Consider the following 20,278-nt stretch of genomic DNA (forward strand, 5'->3'; position numbering starts at 1 on the left):
TTGAGTGCCAGATAGCATCACCATAAAACATCAGCTTTTTCAAAAAGAGCAATCCATTAAACTGATTTCTAAAAATTCTGATGTCTTTCAAACTCTAGAAATTTCTGGGAAACCTCAAGAAACCTGGTTCCCACAATTGCAGAGACATTCCTGAGGCAGTATCTCTGGTTCAGGTGGGGCATGCTGAATAGGAGTCGCCACTGACTCACCACTCCAGAGTTCAACTTTGGGCCTATCCTTTACCCAGATTCTGGCAACTGACTTCCTGGTCCTGAGCTTCACAGACTTTAAACTAAGTGCTCCTGGTGTCTCGTAGCAGACCTTTGTGTTCCAGGAAAGAGGTCTTCATCCTTGCATTGTTCTTTTCAGTGCTGTAGACCACATCTAGGGAACCAAAAACCAGACAGTTAAATTTTCTTTTGTAATTTCAGAGTACCCATATCATTCAAAGACTTCCAAAGGCATTCTCTTTGCTTACCATTCCTTCTCAGTCAAGGTGATCTATGCTTTTACCTTCATTACTTCTGGTTCCTCAGATCTCTCGACAAGCCAACTGTCTATTCTCACCAGGAACAGAAGAGCAAACAAGTTGCTAAGATTGCTTTTTCCGTTCTTTCTGTCTTTTTTTTTTTTTTTTTTTTTTTTAACCACTCCCCAACTGTTCTCATTCACCTTCTTGCCATGGCACTGTTCTTCCATCTGAGACAGGAATAATCAAAGATCCCATAGAGGTCAAATAGAAAACTTACACAGCTTTCAGCTGCCATTGTAGTGGAAGCACTCTAAATGCAATGGTAGATGACCTGAAAAATCAGAAGCAATTTTCAGCATGAGAATCATTCAGAGGCCTCTGTGTAGTGCATGGCTGCAGTATGTGCGAGTTCACCACCGCAGCTCCTCAGACGCCTTTCTGCTGACCCCAGGATTACCAGCTGTGATGGTCACTTTGACATATTTACTTACATTACTTTTCATCTTTTTCATAATTTTACATTTTGCCCATGTCCAGCCCACTCCTCCGCCACCACCTCCCGCCCCAATCAGAAGTTCTTTCAAAAGCAGTGGCATTTAAAAAGTGCTAAAACCAAGACAAGGTAACCAAATCTAGAATGATATTAGTATTCTTAAACCAGAAAGCTTATTCCTTCAGGTGATTTGAAAAAAAAAAAAACAAAACAGTATTAAGCCTTATTAGATCAAATTAGTAGCTAAGTACATAAACTACAAAGCAAAACTGAAACATAGTGCAGCATGTTGAATGCAATGCTAAGTGGGCTAAATGAAAGTAAACAAATGTAAATTCATCTTCTGAGATTCACTGGCTGGTTGGTGACTTTTTACATGATCCAAAATTCATCATCTCAGTGTTTTGGAATAATATATATTTAGTATAGATGTGACCCACAAGAAACCAGGAGAGAGAAACTGACAGCAGGATGCTAATTTTTGGTTCTACATACTCACTAAATCGATTATATAATACAAAACTTTGGGAAATGTGCTGAATTGAGTGCAGAGACTTGTTACTGGTTTGTGTCTAGCAAGTTAGATCCAAATACTTAAATTTAAATACAAAGTATTTACAAAAATACAAAGTATTAGTCACGTATGTTAAGCCTCTTACTGTGTGTCCACACCTGAAATTTTGTTGTAGTCTTTTTGCACAAACAAACAAACTAAATAAAAATCAAAATGGTTTAATGTAATTTATTTGAAATGCTTCAAAAAAATTTTAAGGCTATTATTTTTTTAAAAAAAGTCAATATACAGATTCATTCTTTCTTCTCCATCTTTAGACTTTACATGCTTTTTGCTCTTTTTAAACATTTTGCTGAACAGCTTTTATGAAAATAGTTTATCATCTAAGATGCTTTCCTATGCCTTTTCTTTTGCAACTTTTTCCTTTCTCTCGTCTCACTGGCATTCTCATTCAGCTGGAAAAAACGAAGCAGTTGAAATAAATTACAAAGACTGAAACAGAAAAAAAAAGACGACTTTTTTTTAAAAAAAAACTATAAATACAGAAATATGTTCTATAGGGTAAAAATGACATTTTTTAAAAAAACAAAAATACCTTGGTTTATATTGTTTATCATCTTGTCACACTGATTTCTGTAATGTGCATCAGCATATATATAAGATACTTGACACGGTACATTTTCTGTAAACTTGTAGAACACAAGAATGGTTTTGGCAACAACTTTGCAGGTTTTCTACCTCTGTTGTTACAAGTACTTTGCATAGCTTATCTTGTGTCATATCAAGGATCACTTAAATTTATTAATATGTCATTTTCATAGCTTGCCACACAACACTGGCATTATTTCTTATACAAAGAAATAAAATTTTACCCAGAGATTCTTGAAAAGTAACAGGATATTGAACTGTTTTAGACTGCATTTATGTGACTCACCTGCTTCTCATCATAATGAGTAGAGTAAATCAGCCACCAGAAAAAACAGTAATATTTCCAATTACATTATGAGATTAAAAACAACAAAAAAATTTTAAAACAAATCTTGAGAAAAATATAAAGGATGCAATACATCCTAAAGGAAAAGCAATTCCCTTTTTTGTTTAAAATTTCTCTACATAATCCCACATGGTATTTGTAGAGCACCATTCATATAAAATCATCACTTAGCTTAAAAAACAACTACATGTAACTGTAAATGGACTTCTACAGAAAATTAAATGTTTTAACATTGGTTTAGTGGTGTTTAAAAACAACAGTGGAGGTCAGTGGAGTGCAAAATGCTGAAGAGGGCCTATTCACAAGCAAAGGCTTCTTTCCATTCTTATCCTGCCTGGGATAAAATAGACACACACACACATATATATATATAAATATATATATATATGGCACTGAAAGCAAACTACCAGCTTATTTACAAATACCCAGTATTCTCAGCATTTCATTTAATTCAGTGCTAGCTATAGCAGTTTGGTTGGGTGTGGTTGGTTTTGTTTCAGTTAACTTTTTTTTAGCATCATATGCTTTGATAAACAAACCGTAGCACTATGCTGACCACGTTAACCCACCCGATTTTAGTTAAATTGGGTTGCTGGATCAAGGACACTGCTTCATTTTGAAAAATTAATTCCTAAAGAGACACTGTTTAAATGGCCCACTGTTTATAGTTCTTTTTGATTTAATACCACAAGAGTTCAGACAGTTTATTGCAAGGTGTTTTCTTTTTTTTTCCAATAAACTAATTTTTCCTTCCATGCCTCTACAAAAACTTACTATTCTTCATACCCATCTTGAAACTCCATATAAAGTACACATCTTCAGCTGCCCCACTAAAGGGCAAATAAAGCACTTTTTAAATTATGAAAAGACCCTTTTTGTAATGCGTATATAAACAGTAGTTTAAAGATTCTGTTTACAGCAGGACATTGAGAATAACTGGCCAAGTACCTCTTTCATCCATCTTGCATGTTTATGGAACACAATCACAGGACATGAGTTGCAAGAGATTCCAGCTTATACAGATTGGCAGTTACAGTACTACACTCATAGGGTACGAACACAAGGACTGCACTGACATTGTCACAAAAAATGTTTTAAAAGTGCTTCTCCAAATGGTTCCATGTATGGAATGCAAATACTGTACAGGTAAAAGACAGATTTTCTTCCATGAACTGTAAGTTTCTGTCAAATATTGGTTTCTATTTGCTTTTCATTTTCGGAAGAATTTGTCTGTTCCATATGTTCACAGTCGATGCTGATCTCGCTGGTGTCCATACTACAGTCTGACTCACAGTCTGATTGGTCCATTTGCTCAAGCATGGCTTCTGCCTGGGGTACTCTGCTTCCATTTGGTGACAACAGAAAACGTGCCTCCGAGTTCAGCACATCAGCTTTGCCTGCACATGTGATTTTTTCTTTGGCCTGGCGGATACAGTTAAGCCACTGTTGCTTGTTGAAGGAGTCATTGGCTTGGAGTGAGTGAGTCTGGCTTTGAGATCCATTTTTGAAGCTGACTCTAAAGAAGTTTTTGACTGAAAGGAACAACATATATAAAAACACAAGATGCTTTCACTGCATGGATTTTATAATATATAAGTATATATAAAATAAAGGAATCTGCACAATCTTTGACTTACGGTGTTTTCCTGCCAATACTGCATTAGACCACAGAGGAGTCTAGGTATTTCCTTGGTTTGTGGGGGAAGAACAAAGAACACCACAAGCACTTCTAATGCTTTCTTATTGCTGCATTAAACAATTTTGGTTTTGTCATGCATGAGCTACCTCTAATGCTTTAAGTGAATCAGCAGGATTAAGGCTTCCCCCACATTTCAGCACCTCTCCTCCTACTTCTCTGCAAAACAGATTTCCAGAACCTTCACTGAATACCGTGTCTAGTTTCAGCTGGAGATTGCCTCATATCTTCCACTCCCTTCATTAATAAAGCCAATATACATAAAATCCCCTGAAAGTTTTCACAAGGTAAGTGAGATTCAAAGGACCCTTGTAATAGAAACAAGCATCTTTATAATATGCTTAATTAGAAGGACACTATCTCTTGATATTACTGAGTTATGCTGCAGTCTTAACACTAAACACTACATTAATTGTCATCTGAAAGACGTAGTTATGGAATAGAAATTCATGTCTCCATAATACAAGGAAAGTCATAACAGCTAAAGCTTAAGATTTCAAAATATACTTGTGCTTCTAATTTTGTGGTCTTGCCAGTACATTCTACATATTCTCCCCTTCTCAGTTCAGAGCAGGAGCAGATGTGCAGAGAAATGCCATTATCAATCAGCTGTGAGAAACTATGTAAAAGAAGCAGGTTACAACATAATAAACTGTTCTGAAATACAAATCAACATGTTGGATACAGTTAATATAAATTTTAGAGACAACATTCTGATGCATCATTGGCAGGTGCCTTAAGGTTATAACGGTCCTATATGAGCAAATAAAAGTGCAGCCATACTTCTCTCGTTGTTGCTGAACGCCCCACGTATGGATCCCCCCAGCCGCACCTCCCCGTCCTGCAGGTCTTCCAGCACCAGCTCCCGCACGGGCATGGGCTGCCGGTAGAGCTGGTAGCAGAGCTGGTCGTTATGGGCCACAGCGCGAGTGATCACCAGCACTTCTTCAAAAAGGAAGACGTGCAGTTTCTGTTAGAAGTTAAACAAAGTATTATTCCTTGTTTCAGAACGTCGTTAAACTAAATTTATTTAAAGTAGTGCATTATAACCTTGTGTTTTCAACAGCTGAAATAAGGATTCCTGTCTTCCCACTATTTAAGCCTTACAGTGCAGCAGCACAGTTCTAGTTAAGCTTTTAGTGTTAAGGCCTTGAAATGTGCATGACCTTTCAAAGCTCTCTCTCCAGCAGCATGAATATACTTATTTTTCTTTCTGACACCCACTTTAACTTTCTGTACTGCCTGTGTTACTCAGAAACAAGCAATCTTATTCAAATATTTTCAAGTGAACAGTTAGGAGCAATCTTTTTACAATCCACACACTGCTCACAATCAGCTTGAAGCCCAGCAAATTACTTTTCCTCCTAGGTGGCACGAGTCACCTGTTATTATCTTTAAATTATGTTCCTACTCACATTTTGAAATCTCCAGTGGCTTCCAATAATAAACAAACTGAAATTTTAAATTAATTTCCCTTGATACCATGCATTTAAATGCTTTTTTTTTTCACTGCCAGAATTTTCCTTCCAATCATAAGTAACTGTTCTTTGCTTCTAAAGTTTACCTGACTCTAAATCTAAAGACCCAGTATCTGTTGTTTTAACACAAGATACATCTTCAGCTCCATTTAGCTCACCGTCCTATCTTCCAGTAGCTCATGCTTGCAGGAAACTATAACAAAAGAGGCAGTTATAGCAGAATAATTTCCCAATAAGCCTTGGCAGTCTTCTGATATTGGAAAAAGTCCATCTTAATTCCATTTTTCCAGATGTCTCATTTTACATCCATTAATAGTCCACTTTTCTTCCATTTGTGGCTCTCTAAGTCTTTGTAGGACACATACCTAAACTTTTTGTTTGTTTCTTATTCTGCAGTGCTGTCATCTTTTGTATTAAAAGTAACTCTATGCAGAGTCTGGTAAAGAATCTAGCCATTACGTGTTTCAGTTTTTATGTTTGACATACGGCTACTTCTTGTATGAATGAAGCATGAAAGAATGCAAAAAATGTGAGAGATTAAATATTTGGGGTGTATTCAGGTATGGATATTTGCTTCTTTAGTAGGGTTGGTTTTGTGTTTGGTTTTTTTTCAATATAAAATGTGCAGTAAAAATATCTTTTTTATTTTGAAACTCTGTTTTCAAACTATCATCCACAAAATGTTGCAGATTCTTCATAATGTAAAGCTTTGTCATGGCTGATGCTAGTGGAAGCAATATGAACCTCCTTTTGGTGGTGACATCTCTTATTTGCTGCCAAAGCTAATACTCTGTAATAACAGGTGTGGAAAAGGAGAGTGATAGCCTCAGGATATAAACGATGTGATTTTCACCCCAAATCAAGGAAACACACAAACATTAAAATATCCCACACCATCAATGGTATTCAAGGAACTTATCATGTGGAAACTGCCCCAAAATGCTGTGGAATGCTAAATACAGTTAATCAATTGAAAAGAATTAATTATATATTTAATGTTATGCTACCAAAGGCAGGCAGGGGTAGTGTGGATGGAATAAAATTCACCAGAAAGACAAAAATTACCAGATTCTTTCTGCTAGTTTGCTCTATATTAACTGCGTGCCTGATCTTTATTAGATGAGCGACAGAACAGCATCCATTTCAACTTTCCATCTCAGTTGTATGCTAAAACATGATCCTTCTATTGTATGAATACACTACATAGAAGCACTCCCAATGGTGAAAAATGCATTTAGAATCCTCCCTACTTTGTTGATTTTTTTTAATAAAACTGTCATAAACTCAGTTAATGAAAGAGACATTTTTCATTGTTTATTCATTCAAAATTTCATATTGTTTCTATTTAAACGGGGGGGGAAGGGGGAATCTTAAGAACGAACGGTTTCTATTAATACCTCTACTAAACTATGTGCTTGGGTTTACTTGTGAAAACTCAAACCTCACCTTATGACACATCAACACCACAGACTCCTGGAGACTGGAATTTGCAGTATCAAATATCAGATTTCTTTGCTAAATAAATTAACATTGACTTCAACAAATAATGAAGTAAAACATTTTTAATAACCACAGCCTTTAACAGATTTAAAATTTGTTAGTATGTTTTTTGTGCCATTACAGACATTATTGTCATGTCTCTGGGACCACAAATGTTTCTTACTTGCCATTTTTTTTTTTTCTGCAAGTTTTACTGAAATTTAACAAGTTTACAGTTTAGCCAGGATATTGTTAGGTCCCCTTAAGAGACAGAGACACACATAAGCTGATTATCTCCATACACAGATCCTTCACTACTAACATAAGTTGTTAAAATAGTCAACTTCCTATGTAGGAGAGTGATGTTTCTGTATGTATATTCACAGCTTTTTTAGCTGTCATGCAAAATGAAGATATCTTTCAAATCTATGACAAAATATTTATTCCTTACCACGCCCCTGCTGTTCTTCAGTTCACCATGACAACATACAACACGTGAATTATCAATCAATGAATCCCTTTGGCCTTCTTCAAGATAAATAAGTCTCTCTTTGTAATACTGGCATTCAGATTCACCAGTCTTCACATTGATTTCAGCCACTATGCCCTGAATTATATTCATCTACAGAAAAACAATTTAAAGCACATGAACATTACACAGTCTAATATTCAGAGCTATATCCTAACAGTCTGAACTGTAACTTCAAGAAAATACATTTTAATTTACAGTATATTTTTCATTAATTCTTAAAAAAGTTCTATTAGAGTATTAATATTAGCAACAGAATTAAGCAGACTACAGTGTACAAAGACACTTTAGTTTGTCTTTATCATTGCTTCTAAAAATGGCTTAAAAATCTGATATTTATCTTTTCATATCAAATGAAAATAGGCAGAATTAAGATAAACAGATGTAAGAAATACAAGCAGAGATGTGTTTTACTCAGCTGAAATGTGCCAATAAATGACACAGGACAAATAACCTGCCTTAAAAATATTTCTTCAAAACAGATTGTAGTTCTCTGAAAACTGCTGCATTGTATCAGATAACAAGAAACAAGAACTATCAAGATCCTTATTCTGCAAAACATGGAAGCAGCCCAGAACCCTAAATTCTTAACTTCAGCTCATTATGAAAGTTACCCTATGAAAACAAAATTAATTTCATTTTACAATTCCACTCCTTGCATATACCTACAATTTTACAATTAGAAGTAATAATTATCTTGCCTTTTTACTTTAAAAAACCCATTAAAATCGAAGTTTTGCCTTTTCTATAAAAACACACTCCGTATCTTGAACTTCCTTATACTACACAGTCTTTAAGGACACTGAGAAACTTAAAACATAGATCTTCTACTGGGCATGTAGAAGTTCTGTTGATTTTAGACAACTCTAATAGTGAGCATAGGTTACTTGGATCAATGAAATTCCTCTGTTAAATAACTAGAAATGAAACAGGGGAAGGGACTGAGACATATGTGCCCAAACAGATGATTCAAGAATCTACTGATCCCAGGAGATCTATCAGAGTTGGCCCAGTGTGCTTGCAGCAGGTTGTCAGAGAGGAAAACAAATACACTTGATGAGCCTAAAAGTGTTAAGAGCCAACCACAGAGTAATTTCTGTTTCCTACTTTAACTTGGCAAATACAAAATTTATGAAATACATTATTTTAAAGACAGTGTTCTGCTGAAGCAGAATACCACAAAGCTATATAAGGCTATTGAAATACCAAGAAAAAAAAATCCTGATTATATTTTATTATACAACTGCCAAATACAAGTACTGGAGGAAAGCATTTAAAATTTTATCTTTAGATGATATTACCAGACATTACTTAGAAAAGCAAATGTCAGAAATAAGCAGAAGAATTCTTTGAGATATTTATGCATTTTATTTGGGTTTAAAAGAATCTGCACAAGAGGAAAATGAACCTTACAGATTATATCTAAATGAGAGTGTATGCAAACTCTGGACTTAAAACACCATTCTCCAATTTTGCAACAGAGAAGTTGAGCTGAGCAAGGGATTTGGGGAAGGAACAGCAGAACCATAGTGGTCAGGTACATGTGTTTTGAAACATGTACTTTAAAAAAAAACCCACGGCTAATCTTCATATAAGTACTGACATTTCCATATGTTGCATAGCGCCATACCTTAGTTCATTAATAAGCTAAGAGTGCTATAGTTTCCTAAAAAAATCCCGAGCCCAAGAGTAACTCACAGCTTCTTCAAGGTGCTGCTGATCTGGATGATCATTTGGTGTGTGTCTCAAAATTTCTCTGAGTAGTAATGGGTATTTAACCAAACGGCTTCTTGGGATGTCCAGGAAATTCCACAGGTCCAGTTTGCGACTAAAAGGAGACTCCAAGCAGCGCTGCAGGAAATCTTGCACTCTGTGGTCTTGTTTCTTGTGATCCAGTAAAGCTTTGGCTGCTACTTGATTGCTGCAGTAGCTATCATAGGAGTTTAGGCACGGAAGCTGAGGAAAGGAATAAATTATTTTGCAGCTGAAACAAAGCACAGTTTGCTGCATTGAAAGTTTCAAATGATTCAGGATATCAGAACTCATGCAGAGAATCTTTTAGCTGGAAATCTATCCACCATTTATTGACGATGTTTCCAACATATATAAGCTTTACAGAGGTCCTCTGACCACCTCGTTCATCATTTAAATAATTTAGAAACACTAGCTCGGCTCTTAGCTGCTAGAGATCTCCAATACTATTCCAAAACTTTAAAAATATCCATGACTTAAAATTGAACACTACTTAGTGCCATGTATCCATGCACAAAACCAGTTATATTATCATACAATTATATGTAAAATCTTCGAAGGAAATTAGACTTGGATATATTTGGACCAAGAGAATTTCACTGGTGTTCAAACACACCAGAAAATAAGTATGTTTAAAATTACTTTATGCAAAGAAAACCAGATTATTTTCAATTTATTGTTAACTATCTGCATTACATACCAGTAGTGATCGTGTTTCTCTTGTTTACAGACCACTGTTTCAGAGCTGCTAAATATGTTATTACCTAATTCCTTAAAAATTTCAAGCCCTTTTATTAATTAAATATTTCGCATCTCCTGAATAGCAAAAGCTTTAAAAGAAATACGCTAGTCTAAATATTTTCATGGGAAAACTCTGAAAAGGCAAAATATTCCATTGTGTCTCTAAATAGTTGCCTAACCTTTTAAAAATACTTTGAGAATGTACTTTTGACATGTTATGCTAGATATGTGAAGTGCTGGGGTTTAAACCCCTTGCCCTGAATAAGGGTTGGCATATGGATGATGTCCACAACCAGGCAAGAAATACCCTCCTGATTGGTTTTCACGTAGGGTCTGGCCAGCCTTGGGTGGGAACTGAGTAGGGGGTCACCACCAGGTGCCCCCAACTACCACATGAACATCCTGTCCTGCCCCCAGAGTAATCACATAAGAACTGACTCTGCTTGCAGTGGGTTTTGGGAAGCCTACCTACACAGTACATCTACTGTGTAGGGATTCCAGTTATCGGAAGGGCTCCCTGACTGTTCAGAGCCAACAGAGTTCCCAGGAACGGCAGGGCAAGACACAGACAGAAGGAACTATGAGGCTTTCTCTGGGTGATTACTATATGATTGGACTGATTGCCTGGCTTATTCCAGCGCCCGGGGCTTGGTATCTGAGTCAGCTCGCTCCCTTCTTTGCATTATGCGCCATGAGTGAATGTATTAATCTGTTCATTCCTCCAGCTGTTGGCCACCTTAGATCTCTTATGTATAATTTAAGACCGGTGGAGGATCTGGCTATTGTTTTCCCCATTCATAATAATAATATCCTTCTTTTTTGAGCAAGTGGTCAGCAAAAGAATATGGAAAGGAAATCGTCTGATAAGAACTATGTTGCAGTTCCAAACCACGTTAATTAAAACCTCTGCCTTACCCAACCCACAAGGATATGGCCAACACGTTCTGTTGATCCATCAGGTTTCCTGACTTCTTGAAGTCGTCTAAGAAGATCTGATCATGGTTAAAAAAAAAAAGAAGAGAAACTTCAATTAATGAATCAGATGACTATAAATCTAAGTGCAATAGTACTGTGGACAATGACTATTTGAGCTTTACCTTCATGCAGAGGAATTAAAGAATCCAGTGTTCCAAAAATTTGGTTCAACTCTTGCTCTGTCATTATAGAAAGTTTAAGCATGGGGTCATGATAAGCCTGAAAAGAAAAAAGAGGGCTCTCTAGTTAATGTATCATCAGTAGCTGAAAAATTAGTGATAGCATTTTAAGCTTCCTATAAGTAAAATCAGACCAATTGCTGAGAATATTGTAAAGTTTCATAACCATACCTTAAACTACCAGTTTCATATTTTAAAGAAAAAAATTATGACATTTATAAGAAAGAATAGGAAAATGGGAACATTTTGGTTCCCCCCTCCTCCCCCTTACTGTCTTAGCAATTTTAAAAAGCAAGAATTATTTTAAAAGCAATACAAACCAATGATTACTGTTTATTGTGGGTTTTTTTAAAAAAAAACCATACCTTTTTTGCTAACTTCAGATCTTCTATCAAGTCTTCTTCTCCTTGGGAAAGTTCAAAGATAGCCTGTAAAAAAAGACACGAATAATAGAAAGTATCTTTATTTGTTGAGTTGATGTTAATAGTCTGAACAGTTGTCTTAATTAGACATAGCAAAACGTCTAATGTTTTTCTGTTAAATCTAATTACAAAAATAAAGCTTTATTCCATAGCTACAAATCCTGTGTGGTATTTTTTTAAAACAGAGCTCTATCAGACTGTTCATAAAATCCTTATCAGTCACAGAATTAATTTTTTTTCCAACAGATGTGTGTCCAGATGGGGGAGCTATCATCAGTGTGATATTGTGACTCATCTCTATCTTAACTGTTTATATAACTCTTTGCATAGGAGTTTGTTGTGTTCCATTTTAACAAATGCAGCAGTAGAAGTTCTAGGTTGTCTAGTATGTAGACAACAGATCTTTACAAACATCTCTTTGGTCGTGAGCCCTTTGATTTTGATACCAGTTCAATTATTGTTAGAAGGGCTGAGTGCTACTTAACTTGTTGGCTGATGTTAGTTACTTCTCTTGAAACAGATGCGAGACTTGAAAGCTGGTGGATTAAAAATAATGACCACTCTAATACATTGGTTTATCAAAGTACCATTGCATTTACTTATTTTATTATTTCATTCTAAACTAGGGTACAGACACAGTTAGTATTTTGGTCAGTTAGAATTACTGACTTTACAATCAGAGCTTGCAGCCTGCATAGATCATGGAAAAATATCTTCAGCTGGTGCAGCTTCTCCTAGCTCAATAATATGCATACATGGAGGGCTAGCCACTGTGCGAGTCAACCGACAGCGCTCGCCTGGGAGAGTTTCAGACATTCTGTTGAGGCATGCAGTGTAAGAACCAATATAAGGCAGAACCCTCATACAGACCTTCCTGGAATACAGCTCATTTATCTAGGCTCTATGAAGGGTCCTGGCTACTGCTTCAAGACAGTAATGACTGTTACATTATGCCATTTCTACGGTTTGTTTCTCAATAAGCTGCCTTTGAAGTTCTCAATATTAAAAGCTGCTTCCTATGGATTCTTGCACAACATTAAAATCTGCACAACACAAGCAATGCTTGATGTTATTGCTGTTTGGTTTATGACTCAGTCCCTGAAGTGTTCGCAGAGAGACTATTATACACTTTGTTGATACTGCTAGAAATTTCTTTGGGGAAAAAAAATTCTTGACTCCGCAGGAGCTCTGTTATTGGCTGTAACACAAACTATTTAGAATTTGTCATATACAGCACATTAAAACCACAGACACACTCTTTTGCTTTGGAAGATACATATTTTGATCAATTTTCTATTACTGACAACTTCCTCGGACATGCTTTTCCAACAAGGGAAATGATTGTGCATTTCTGTGCATGTGTATCACTTGATGAATACCTGTTCCTGAAATAGCACAGTCCTCATTACTAGACCAACAAAATGAAACATGAAAATATTAACCATCACTACAGAAACTGTCATACAGAACATGTACAGACATGCAGCCAGTCACAGTAAAATATACCTTAGTAACTTCACACATATTATGGAAATATGGTAAGATGGTTTTAAAAAAGGACATATTCATCTAATACAGCTTGAATTATACAGATGAGGGATGGAGTTCTGCTTCTGATGGAGGTGGTGACATCCCGTATAATTTCAAGAAAACTTCAAGTGCTATCCTAATCCCTACTAACATTCCTCAGCTCTGTGCTTTGAAGATGACATTTGAACATTAAATTCATAGAATGGAAAAAAAAAAATTATACCTCTTGACGCTTGATTTCTTTAGATGTAAGCATGTGATTGACACAAACATCAAAGGTCTCACTCCACAGTTTGCTGTCTCTCCGCTTTGTGTTAGCAGGGGGCATATTCCGAGACCATGGCCGTGGACTGACCAGATCCGGGCGACTGTCACTACGGAAACTGATAGAACGCTGGAAATACACAGAAGTATAATTTTTATTGTTAAAACAGTTTATCATTACAGATCTTTATTCCTAAGGAATGAATATATATAGATCTATACAGCAAACAAACGTTACCTAATTAGTTTTTACTGTGAATTTAATAGCAAAGTTTGGCACTGTAATTTAAGATAAATTATTTTAATACAGCCTTATGAAAGGCCAGTACTTCCATTCTTGCAGTGAACTACGCCCACATCCAGTTCTCAACAGGTTTAAAACTGTACAATGCATTCATATAGCATGCCACAAGAATGAACTACAGGGATAACAGCAGAATAGTCCCAACACACTAAGCCAACTGCTCAAACACAAAGTTTAAACTTCATGAACTGACAGGAATTATTCACGCATTACACATCTGCCTCACCAGACCCCTAATACTTAAAAAATTAGAGTTAATGCAAATTTTAGAGACTAAAATAGTATGAATACTTTTTTGGTTCATTTCGAAAAAAAGATTCAATTTTTAAACAGAAAATTTGGAAAGGTAGTACAGCAAAATCTGCTAGATAAACTTCTTTTGTGTATCAACTGGAAGCCAACAGAATTGTCAGGCTTTATTCTGTGGGAGGGGTGGGAATGTTCAAAGATGTATGTACTGAGAAACAATAGGTTCTGCATCAGGGATATCAGATGAAGACAGTGAGACAGCCCTTCAAAACCTTTTACCTTAGTGTCTTGCTACCTGATAGTAATACTTTTTTTTTTTTTTTTTTTTTTTTTTTTTGGTAAACTGTCAGAATCATGAAAGATTTTATTGGTATAATCATTCCGGATATGTTCATAACCAGGATTAAATAATTCATCCTATAATGCTCTAACTGACCAAACTCATTTTGACACATGGGAAAACCCTTTCAGCTGGTAACATCCTGCCTATTCAGATGTAAAATGATGTCAAGAAGCTAATTCACATAGAAAGGTGTGAAATGGGTATCTGACTGAGGAGAGAAGAACAATCACATTATATTCAAAGAAAAGTTATGTCTTAATTTAAATTTTAATGTTTCTGACAAGCAACAAACCAGATTCTTCTCACACCACTTGCTCCTCCTTATTTCTTAGCATTTGAAGAAACATCCTATACAGTCAGTGCGTGCTAGCAACTGCTGAAATACCAGTATTGTGTTCTGCTACTATAGAATCTTTATTAATATTTCTGGAGCCTGTAAACTCATTGTGTGTACGACCATCTCTGTATCTATTATGTGATCTGATCTTAAACTTCAATAAAAACAAGTTAAATGAAACTGAGTTCTATTTGCCTGTAGACTACTAGAAAGAGTTCAGACTAAGGATGGATACTTCATGCCCTTACTGTGCTATCTTGAAAAGATTCCTTTCTTGCTTCATTAAAATTAGAAGCTTCTTCCTGAGGTCCTACTTCTGAAATGTCTCAAGTATTTCACGTCGTTGAAATGCTCTACATTTTTGTTGTCATTTAAAACCTGCCTTACATAACACAATCATCTTTCAATTGCCCTGGGTAAGAATACTTAAAATAAGTTCTCTTCATTTCCAGGTTGAAAGCAGCATATAAAAAGTACAATATTTGAAATTCTCCTCCAAAGATAACAGCCCATGAAATACAGACAGAGCCTGTAAATACAATGTGTTTTTAAAATATCAGAAGACATTATATAAGTAAAAACTGTGCCTTTCAACAGAAGCCACTCTGAGCCCTACTTGGACATGATAAAACCTCTAAAAATAAACACACACAGCTATACATACAAACCTTCCAGAACTTTGCAAGTCAGGTGGAAGTCTTCCCTCAAGAGTTAAGAAAAAGAAATACTTGCCAAACGACATGCTTAATGTACACTTGTTATAATGTTCAGTCACAGAATCCATTATTTTCACATGCAAACGGAAAGATTAGGGAAAAGAGGCAGGTGTGCTGCATCCACAAATCACCAACCATGAAAATGAAAGCAAGCAGTTGCCATTCCATGCCCCAAGATGGAATGTCCCTTTCCAGTATATAGCTCCTGTTTTTTTAAAGGAATGTTTTATGTTGAATGAAGTACTTATGATGAAAAGCACCACAGAGACTGATTTTTAAAGGAAATGCCTTGATCTTGAAACCTTTTAACAAAGGCATATATAATGTTATAAACTGGTATGCACCCATAACAGCAAACTGAAATTACAGTGTTTTGAGAAAATGAAGCTTTCATATCCCTTGACAGTAATTTTTCTTTATGCTTGCTGCATGATACTGTTCTCTACAGCCCGATACAGTCTTCCATTGGGCAGAAGCTGCAGAAAAAGGCAAAGAGACTCAAAAGGAAATAGAATTCCCCAAAATCCTGCTTGCTTACCATCTTTGCTACCTGGACACAGTTAAGTGCAGATTAAATTGGGTTCTCGCATACATCAGCCTTTTAATTAAGCATACAAAGTGTGCCTTGATTAATAAATAATATTGGGTTGAGGGTATTTATTAGTGGAAAGGGACAGAAAGGTTTAGAGGTGTTATTTAACAATAATGAGAAATTTCACTTCAAGAACAAGTTGTTACTTTGTCTGGTGTGTTTCCCTCTTTTATACACTAACACAACAAAGGCAAAAACACTGACTGCCTTATCCTGGTACACTGAAATTGAGTTAGGCCAGGAATCACAAGCTTGGATTCCAAACTGAAGTCTATTTTAAGATACTGTTTTCTCCTTTGCATACATTATAGAAATTGGCATGTAAAGGCATTAAGAGAAACTAATGTATCACCACGGTAATACTATTCAATGCTAAAATAAATACTTTGTCCTTTGAGAGTCAAGCATACTTGAATCACCAATGCTATAACAGACAATATAAACCTGATATATCCCCAAAATAAAAAAATTGTTTCAATAAAACTCTCTGATAGTAAGTGTAAAGATCAGTTCAATATCTCCATTCTACTACTTTACCTTTTTTTTTTTTTTTTTTTTTTTTAAAATAAACAGATGCATTTCAATTTAGTGGATTAAGGCCCCCACCTGAAGTTCTACAAGAAACTTTCAAGGTTTTAATAATCAAGTTTAAAGGTATGCTGGTATCTTTGGTTGGTACTTGCCATGACGTTTGGGGCAGGGGGGAAGAAAAAGGGGAAAAAAAGAAAAAAAGTCATGTGGTAGAATCCCATGAAGTTTTCGTAGGAATGTCTGTCAAGACAGCATTTCTACTACATCGCCAGTCTTTTAAAAATATTTTCTTAGTTTCTGCCTTCCTTAAAAAAACATGTCCACCATACTGCTTAAAAATTATGCCCATCTAGGACTATCAAAATTCTCAGATAAATCCAAAGACTAGAAGGGCAGGGAAAGAATCCAGCCACAAGCCAATTCTGTTTACCGTATTTATCTGGCTGCTACAAGATGGTCACTTCGTTAGTGCAAAGGGTCCTGACACTGATATTCATTCAGGCAACTAACAAACCTTCATTTCAGTTGCAGCAAAGACAGCAGCTTCACTCACTGCGAAAAGGGCACTATAGATCCAAGTCCTAGCATTGAAACTGCTGTTAAAAAGTGTTTTCTTCTTAGGATTTTTTTGAAATTTCCAATGTCCTAAGACAGATAAAAAATAGCTTGGACTCTATACTTAAATTCAGGACACACTAATGCAAAGTGAAGTTGCAGAGGAAGCTAGCCAGACTAATCTGTCTGTTCAACATCAGCTGGAGTTCTTTTTCTGATTTTGCTTTCAGCTTTTAAGCTGAACAGCACAGCTGTGAATAAGACCAAGCAGAAACAAGTGGATCATCACAGTCATTACTCTAGCTTGATATAGACTGAAAATACAGCTATGAAAATAAAATGGTTTTCCAGGTGGATAAAAAAATAAGGATACCTGCTTAGCATTTGGTATCCTGCAGATATACAGACTCCATCACAGATGAAGCTAACAGCATTAGTCAGTGTACAGTGCTCTGTGCCAGAACCAGTGACTACATATAGTAGGAAAAAAACCAACCACCACCCAGAAATGAACCTGGAAAAACCCTATCTGCTTTGTTACTTTGAATACTTGTGTAAAAGTATTGACAATAATGTGCAAAATTGTAATAAAGTTAATAAATTGACACAAAAATATCAAATCTCTATAATCAATAAAATATGCAAAACAATGAAAGTTGCTAAGAAAGTATCTTAAAAGATACTCCACAGATCTCAGACACAGAGGTGTTTCTCTTCAGGCTGCATGCAGAAAGTCCATTAATATAACATGGAAAGTACACATACAGAGGTAAGGAAAATTATGCACAATAAACTTTTCCCCTCTTACATGTATCTTTCATTCAGATCGAATATATTTTAGGAGGTTTGTTTGAAATGGCATAAAAGAAACTCATCATTTTCTCATTCTTTTATTGATGCTGTTAGAGCGGTCTTTTTGGATGAACGCTCTGTTGGCTTTGTTCTATTTTCTTCCAGAGGAAAAAGTTTGTTTTGGATTTTATGGTGATGACAGTAATTTTCTTCATTGTACAGATACAGAACATCTAGCAGCAATGCAAGAAGAAACGTGAGTTTTGAGTGAAATAACTTAACAATGAAGATACATAAAAGTTCAACCAGTAAGAAAAATCAACACTTTTTATGGGTGCTACACCAAACAAAAAAAAAATAACCTGCTTTATACTGTTCCAGAAGGCATAGTGACAGCTATGTCAAGAAAAGTAAAACAGCTATACATGCTTCCAAGAATGTTTCCAAATAATCCCAAATGTGGCACCCAAGCACAAGAAAGTCAGTCTTTTTTTGTCCCTATTCTAACGTTGTTGACAAAATCATGTAAGTCAATTTACAGCCAGGTATGAAGGCAGTTTTGAGACATCACCAGTATTCAACACTTTGAAACGGACTCAGCTCTTGGATTTGGAGAACATGCAGGTTGATTTCTCATTGCAACTCCTTCAAGCACATAGTTACTTAGAGGAGAAGTGATTAATAACATCACTTTATAATCTGATTAGCAGCAAACAGTTAATTAAAATATATACTCTTATAATCAGTATGAACAGAGCAAGACTGAAATGCTTGCAACAGTAGGACTTGCAACAAAGCCACCGTTTTCTATGTTTTTGTCTAGAATTTGCCCTGAGACACCATTTATGTAGCTGTCATCTTGGGAAGCTGTTACTACATGCATGAAAGGACAGCTTGTTTTGGATAGTCTAAGTCAAGCTTTATTAAATACAATATTGTGGTGGGCAACCTAGTCTCAAAGGCATTTGCTACAGAAGAACAGCATAGGTACTTAAATGAGGACAACAGCTGTCTAAGGCTGTGAAAAGGGAAATGCCGTGCTCAGAAGCAGTTTAGCCAAAAATTAATTCACTTTCCACACTCCTCACAACTGGAACTAGCAGGCAAATTTTTTCCTGGAGGCAGACTATGGAAGAGATTTATACACCCTGGGGGATACAGGCATCTCTGCTCTAGTCACACTATAGTACACCTTCTGGATCAAACCCAGACTGAGGGGAGTTCAGCCATTTTGCCTTTCCTCTAACCCTACACATGCTGCTTTTCTATTCAGATGTCTGCACTTTCCAAATCGTAGGAACTGAACACAGGAAAACCAATCTTAAAGGAATGCTGTAATAACTGGTTTCTATATAACTACAACTACAGAAAAATAGGGGTCTGTCCCATGACTATTTGTCATAAAACTCTTAGTTATGAAGGTTTTTTTTCTTCCCTCCTTAAGACTGCTGGTAACCTCACTAATGTTCTAATTAAGCTAATCTTGATTAAGTAACATGTCTAGAATTTTTATATTTCCGCTCAAAGAAATCAGTCTTGTTAAATAATTTTCTTTAGATCTTATACATGTCATCTTCTATGAATTGTTTTAAAGAGGAAACAGCTTGGCTTTCTAGGCCAGACCCTCAGCAGTCTTGCAGCTCCCAGCTGTTTGTCACTCATAATAACTATCAGGAGGCTGAGCAACCAAATGTTTTGCAGTCTCTAGGTCTGAAGGCACAAATACTTCATATACTTTGTAAGTTCCATTAGTCTCGAAGCAAGGTAAATATTACACACCAAATATATAATACAGAAACTGCAACTGCAAAATTATTTTATCTCTAAACAGCTTTTAAGATTTGCTTGCCCTTTATTAATTTTCAGCAGCAGCTTTGGAAAATTACATTTTTCCAATTGTTCACGAACTCTTGTTTAAGTAAGGTTAAAGTTCACAGAAAGAAATACAGCAGTCCTGTATGACTATACAAAAGAAAAGCATTTTCAAAGAAACCAACCAAAATTAATAGAAAGTGTCGTGAAAACTCTGTTAATCAAATTTAAAAAGCAATTGTAATCCTTTAGTATAACAACTTACGTGCTACAGGTGCAATAGGTTTTTTTACTGGTAATTAAAGCCCATTAATTATCTGGACAGAGAAGTGTTTTGAGGTGAGAGTTGTGAGTTTTAAAGTTAACTGTAATCAGAAGTTGCCTAGCACATTACAGTGGTGCATGTGCGTGTGCCTCTGTCTGTGTGTCTCTGTGTGTGAGTGCTCCCCCTGAGCAGGGCGGGTGCCCGCGGCCCCGCAGCTGCTGCCCTTACCTGAAGTGTCTGGCTGAACCGCCTTAGCGGGGTGGG

The 20,278-nt window shown here is 36.0% G+C and overlaps 1 protein-coding gene across 1 annotated transcript in view; it reads right to left on the bottom strand.

The window, feature by feature from the left end:
- Positions 1–3,274: 3,274 nt before the first annotated feature.
- ARHGEF3 (Rho guanine nucleotide exchange factor (GEF) 3) overlaps positions 3,275–20,278 on the bottom strand; it is a 28,667-nt gene continuing 11,663 nt past the window's right edge. Inside the window, exons 2-10 of the mRNA XM_008940537.1 lie at positions 20,243–20,278; positions 13,478–13,648; positions 11,668–11,730; positions 11,246–11,342; positions 11,064–11,140; positions 9,354–9,611; positions 7,578–7,748; positions 4,953–5,139; positions 3,275–4,005 (exon numbers count right to left, since the gene is read on the bottom strand). The exon at positions 20,243–20,278 is cut by the window's right edge and continues 81 nt beyond it. Coding sequence (XP_008938785.1) covers positions 3,659–4,005; positions 4,953–5,139; positions 7,578–7,748; positions 9,354–9,611; positions 11,064–11,140; positions 11,246–11,342; positions 11,668–11,730; positions 13,478–13,648; positions 20,243–20,278 — 1,407 coding nt within the window. The 3' untranslated portion in view covers positions 3,275–3,658. The remainder of the gene's footprint in view (positions 4,006–4,952; positions 5,140–7,577; positions 7,749–9,353; positions 9,612–11,063; positions 11,141–11,245; positions 11,343–11,667; positions 11,731–13,477; positions 13,649–20,242) is intronic.

This window comes from Merops nubicus, unplaced genomic scaffold, assembly GCF_000691845.1.
Source record: "Merops nubicus isolate BGI_N331 unplaced genomic scaffold, ASM69184v1 scaffold16825, whole genome shotgun sequence".
In the NCBI taxonomy this organism is placed as follows: Eukaryota; Metazoa; Chordata; class Aves; order Coraciiformes; family Meropidae; genus Merops; species Merops nubicus.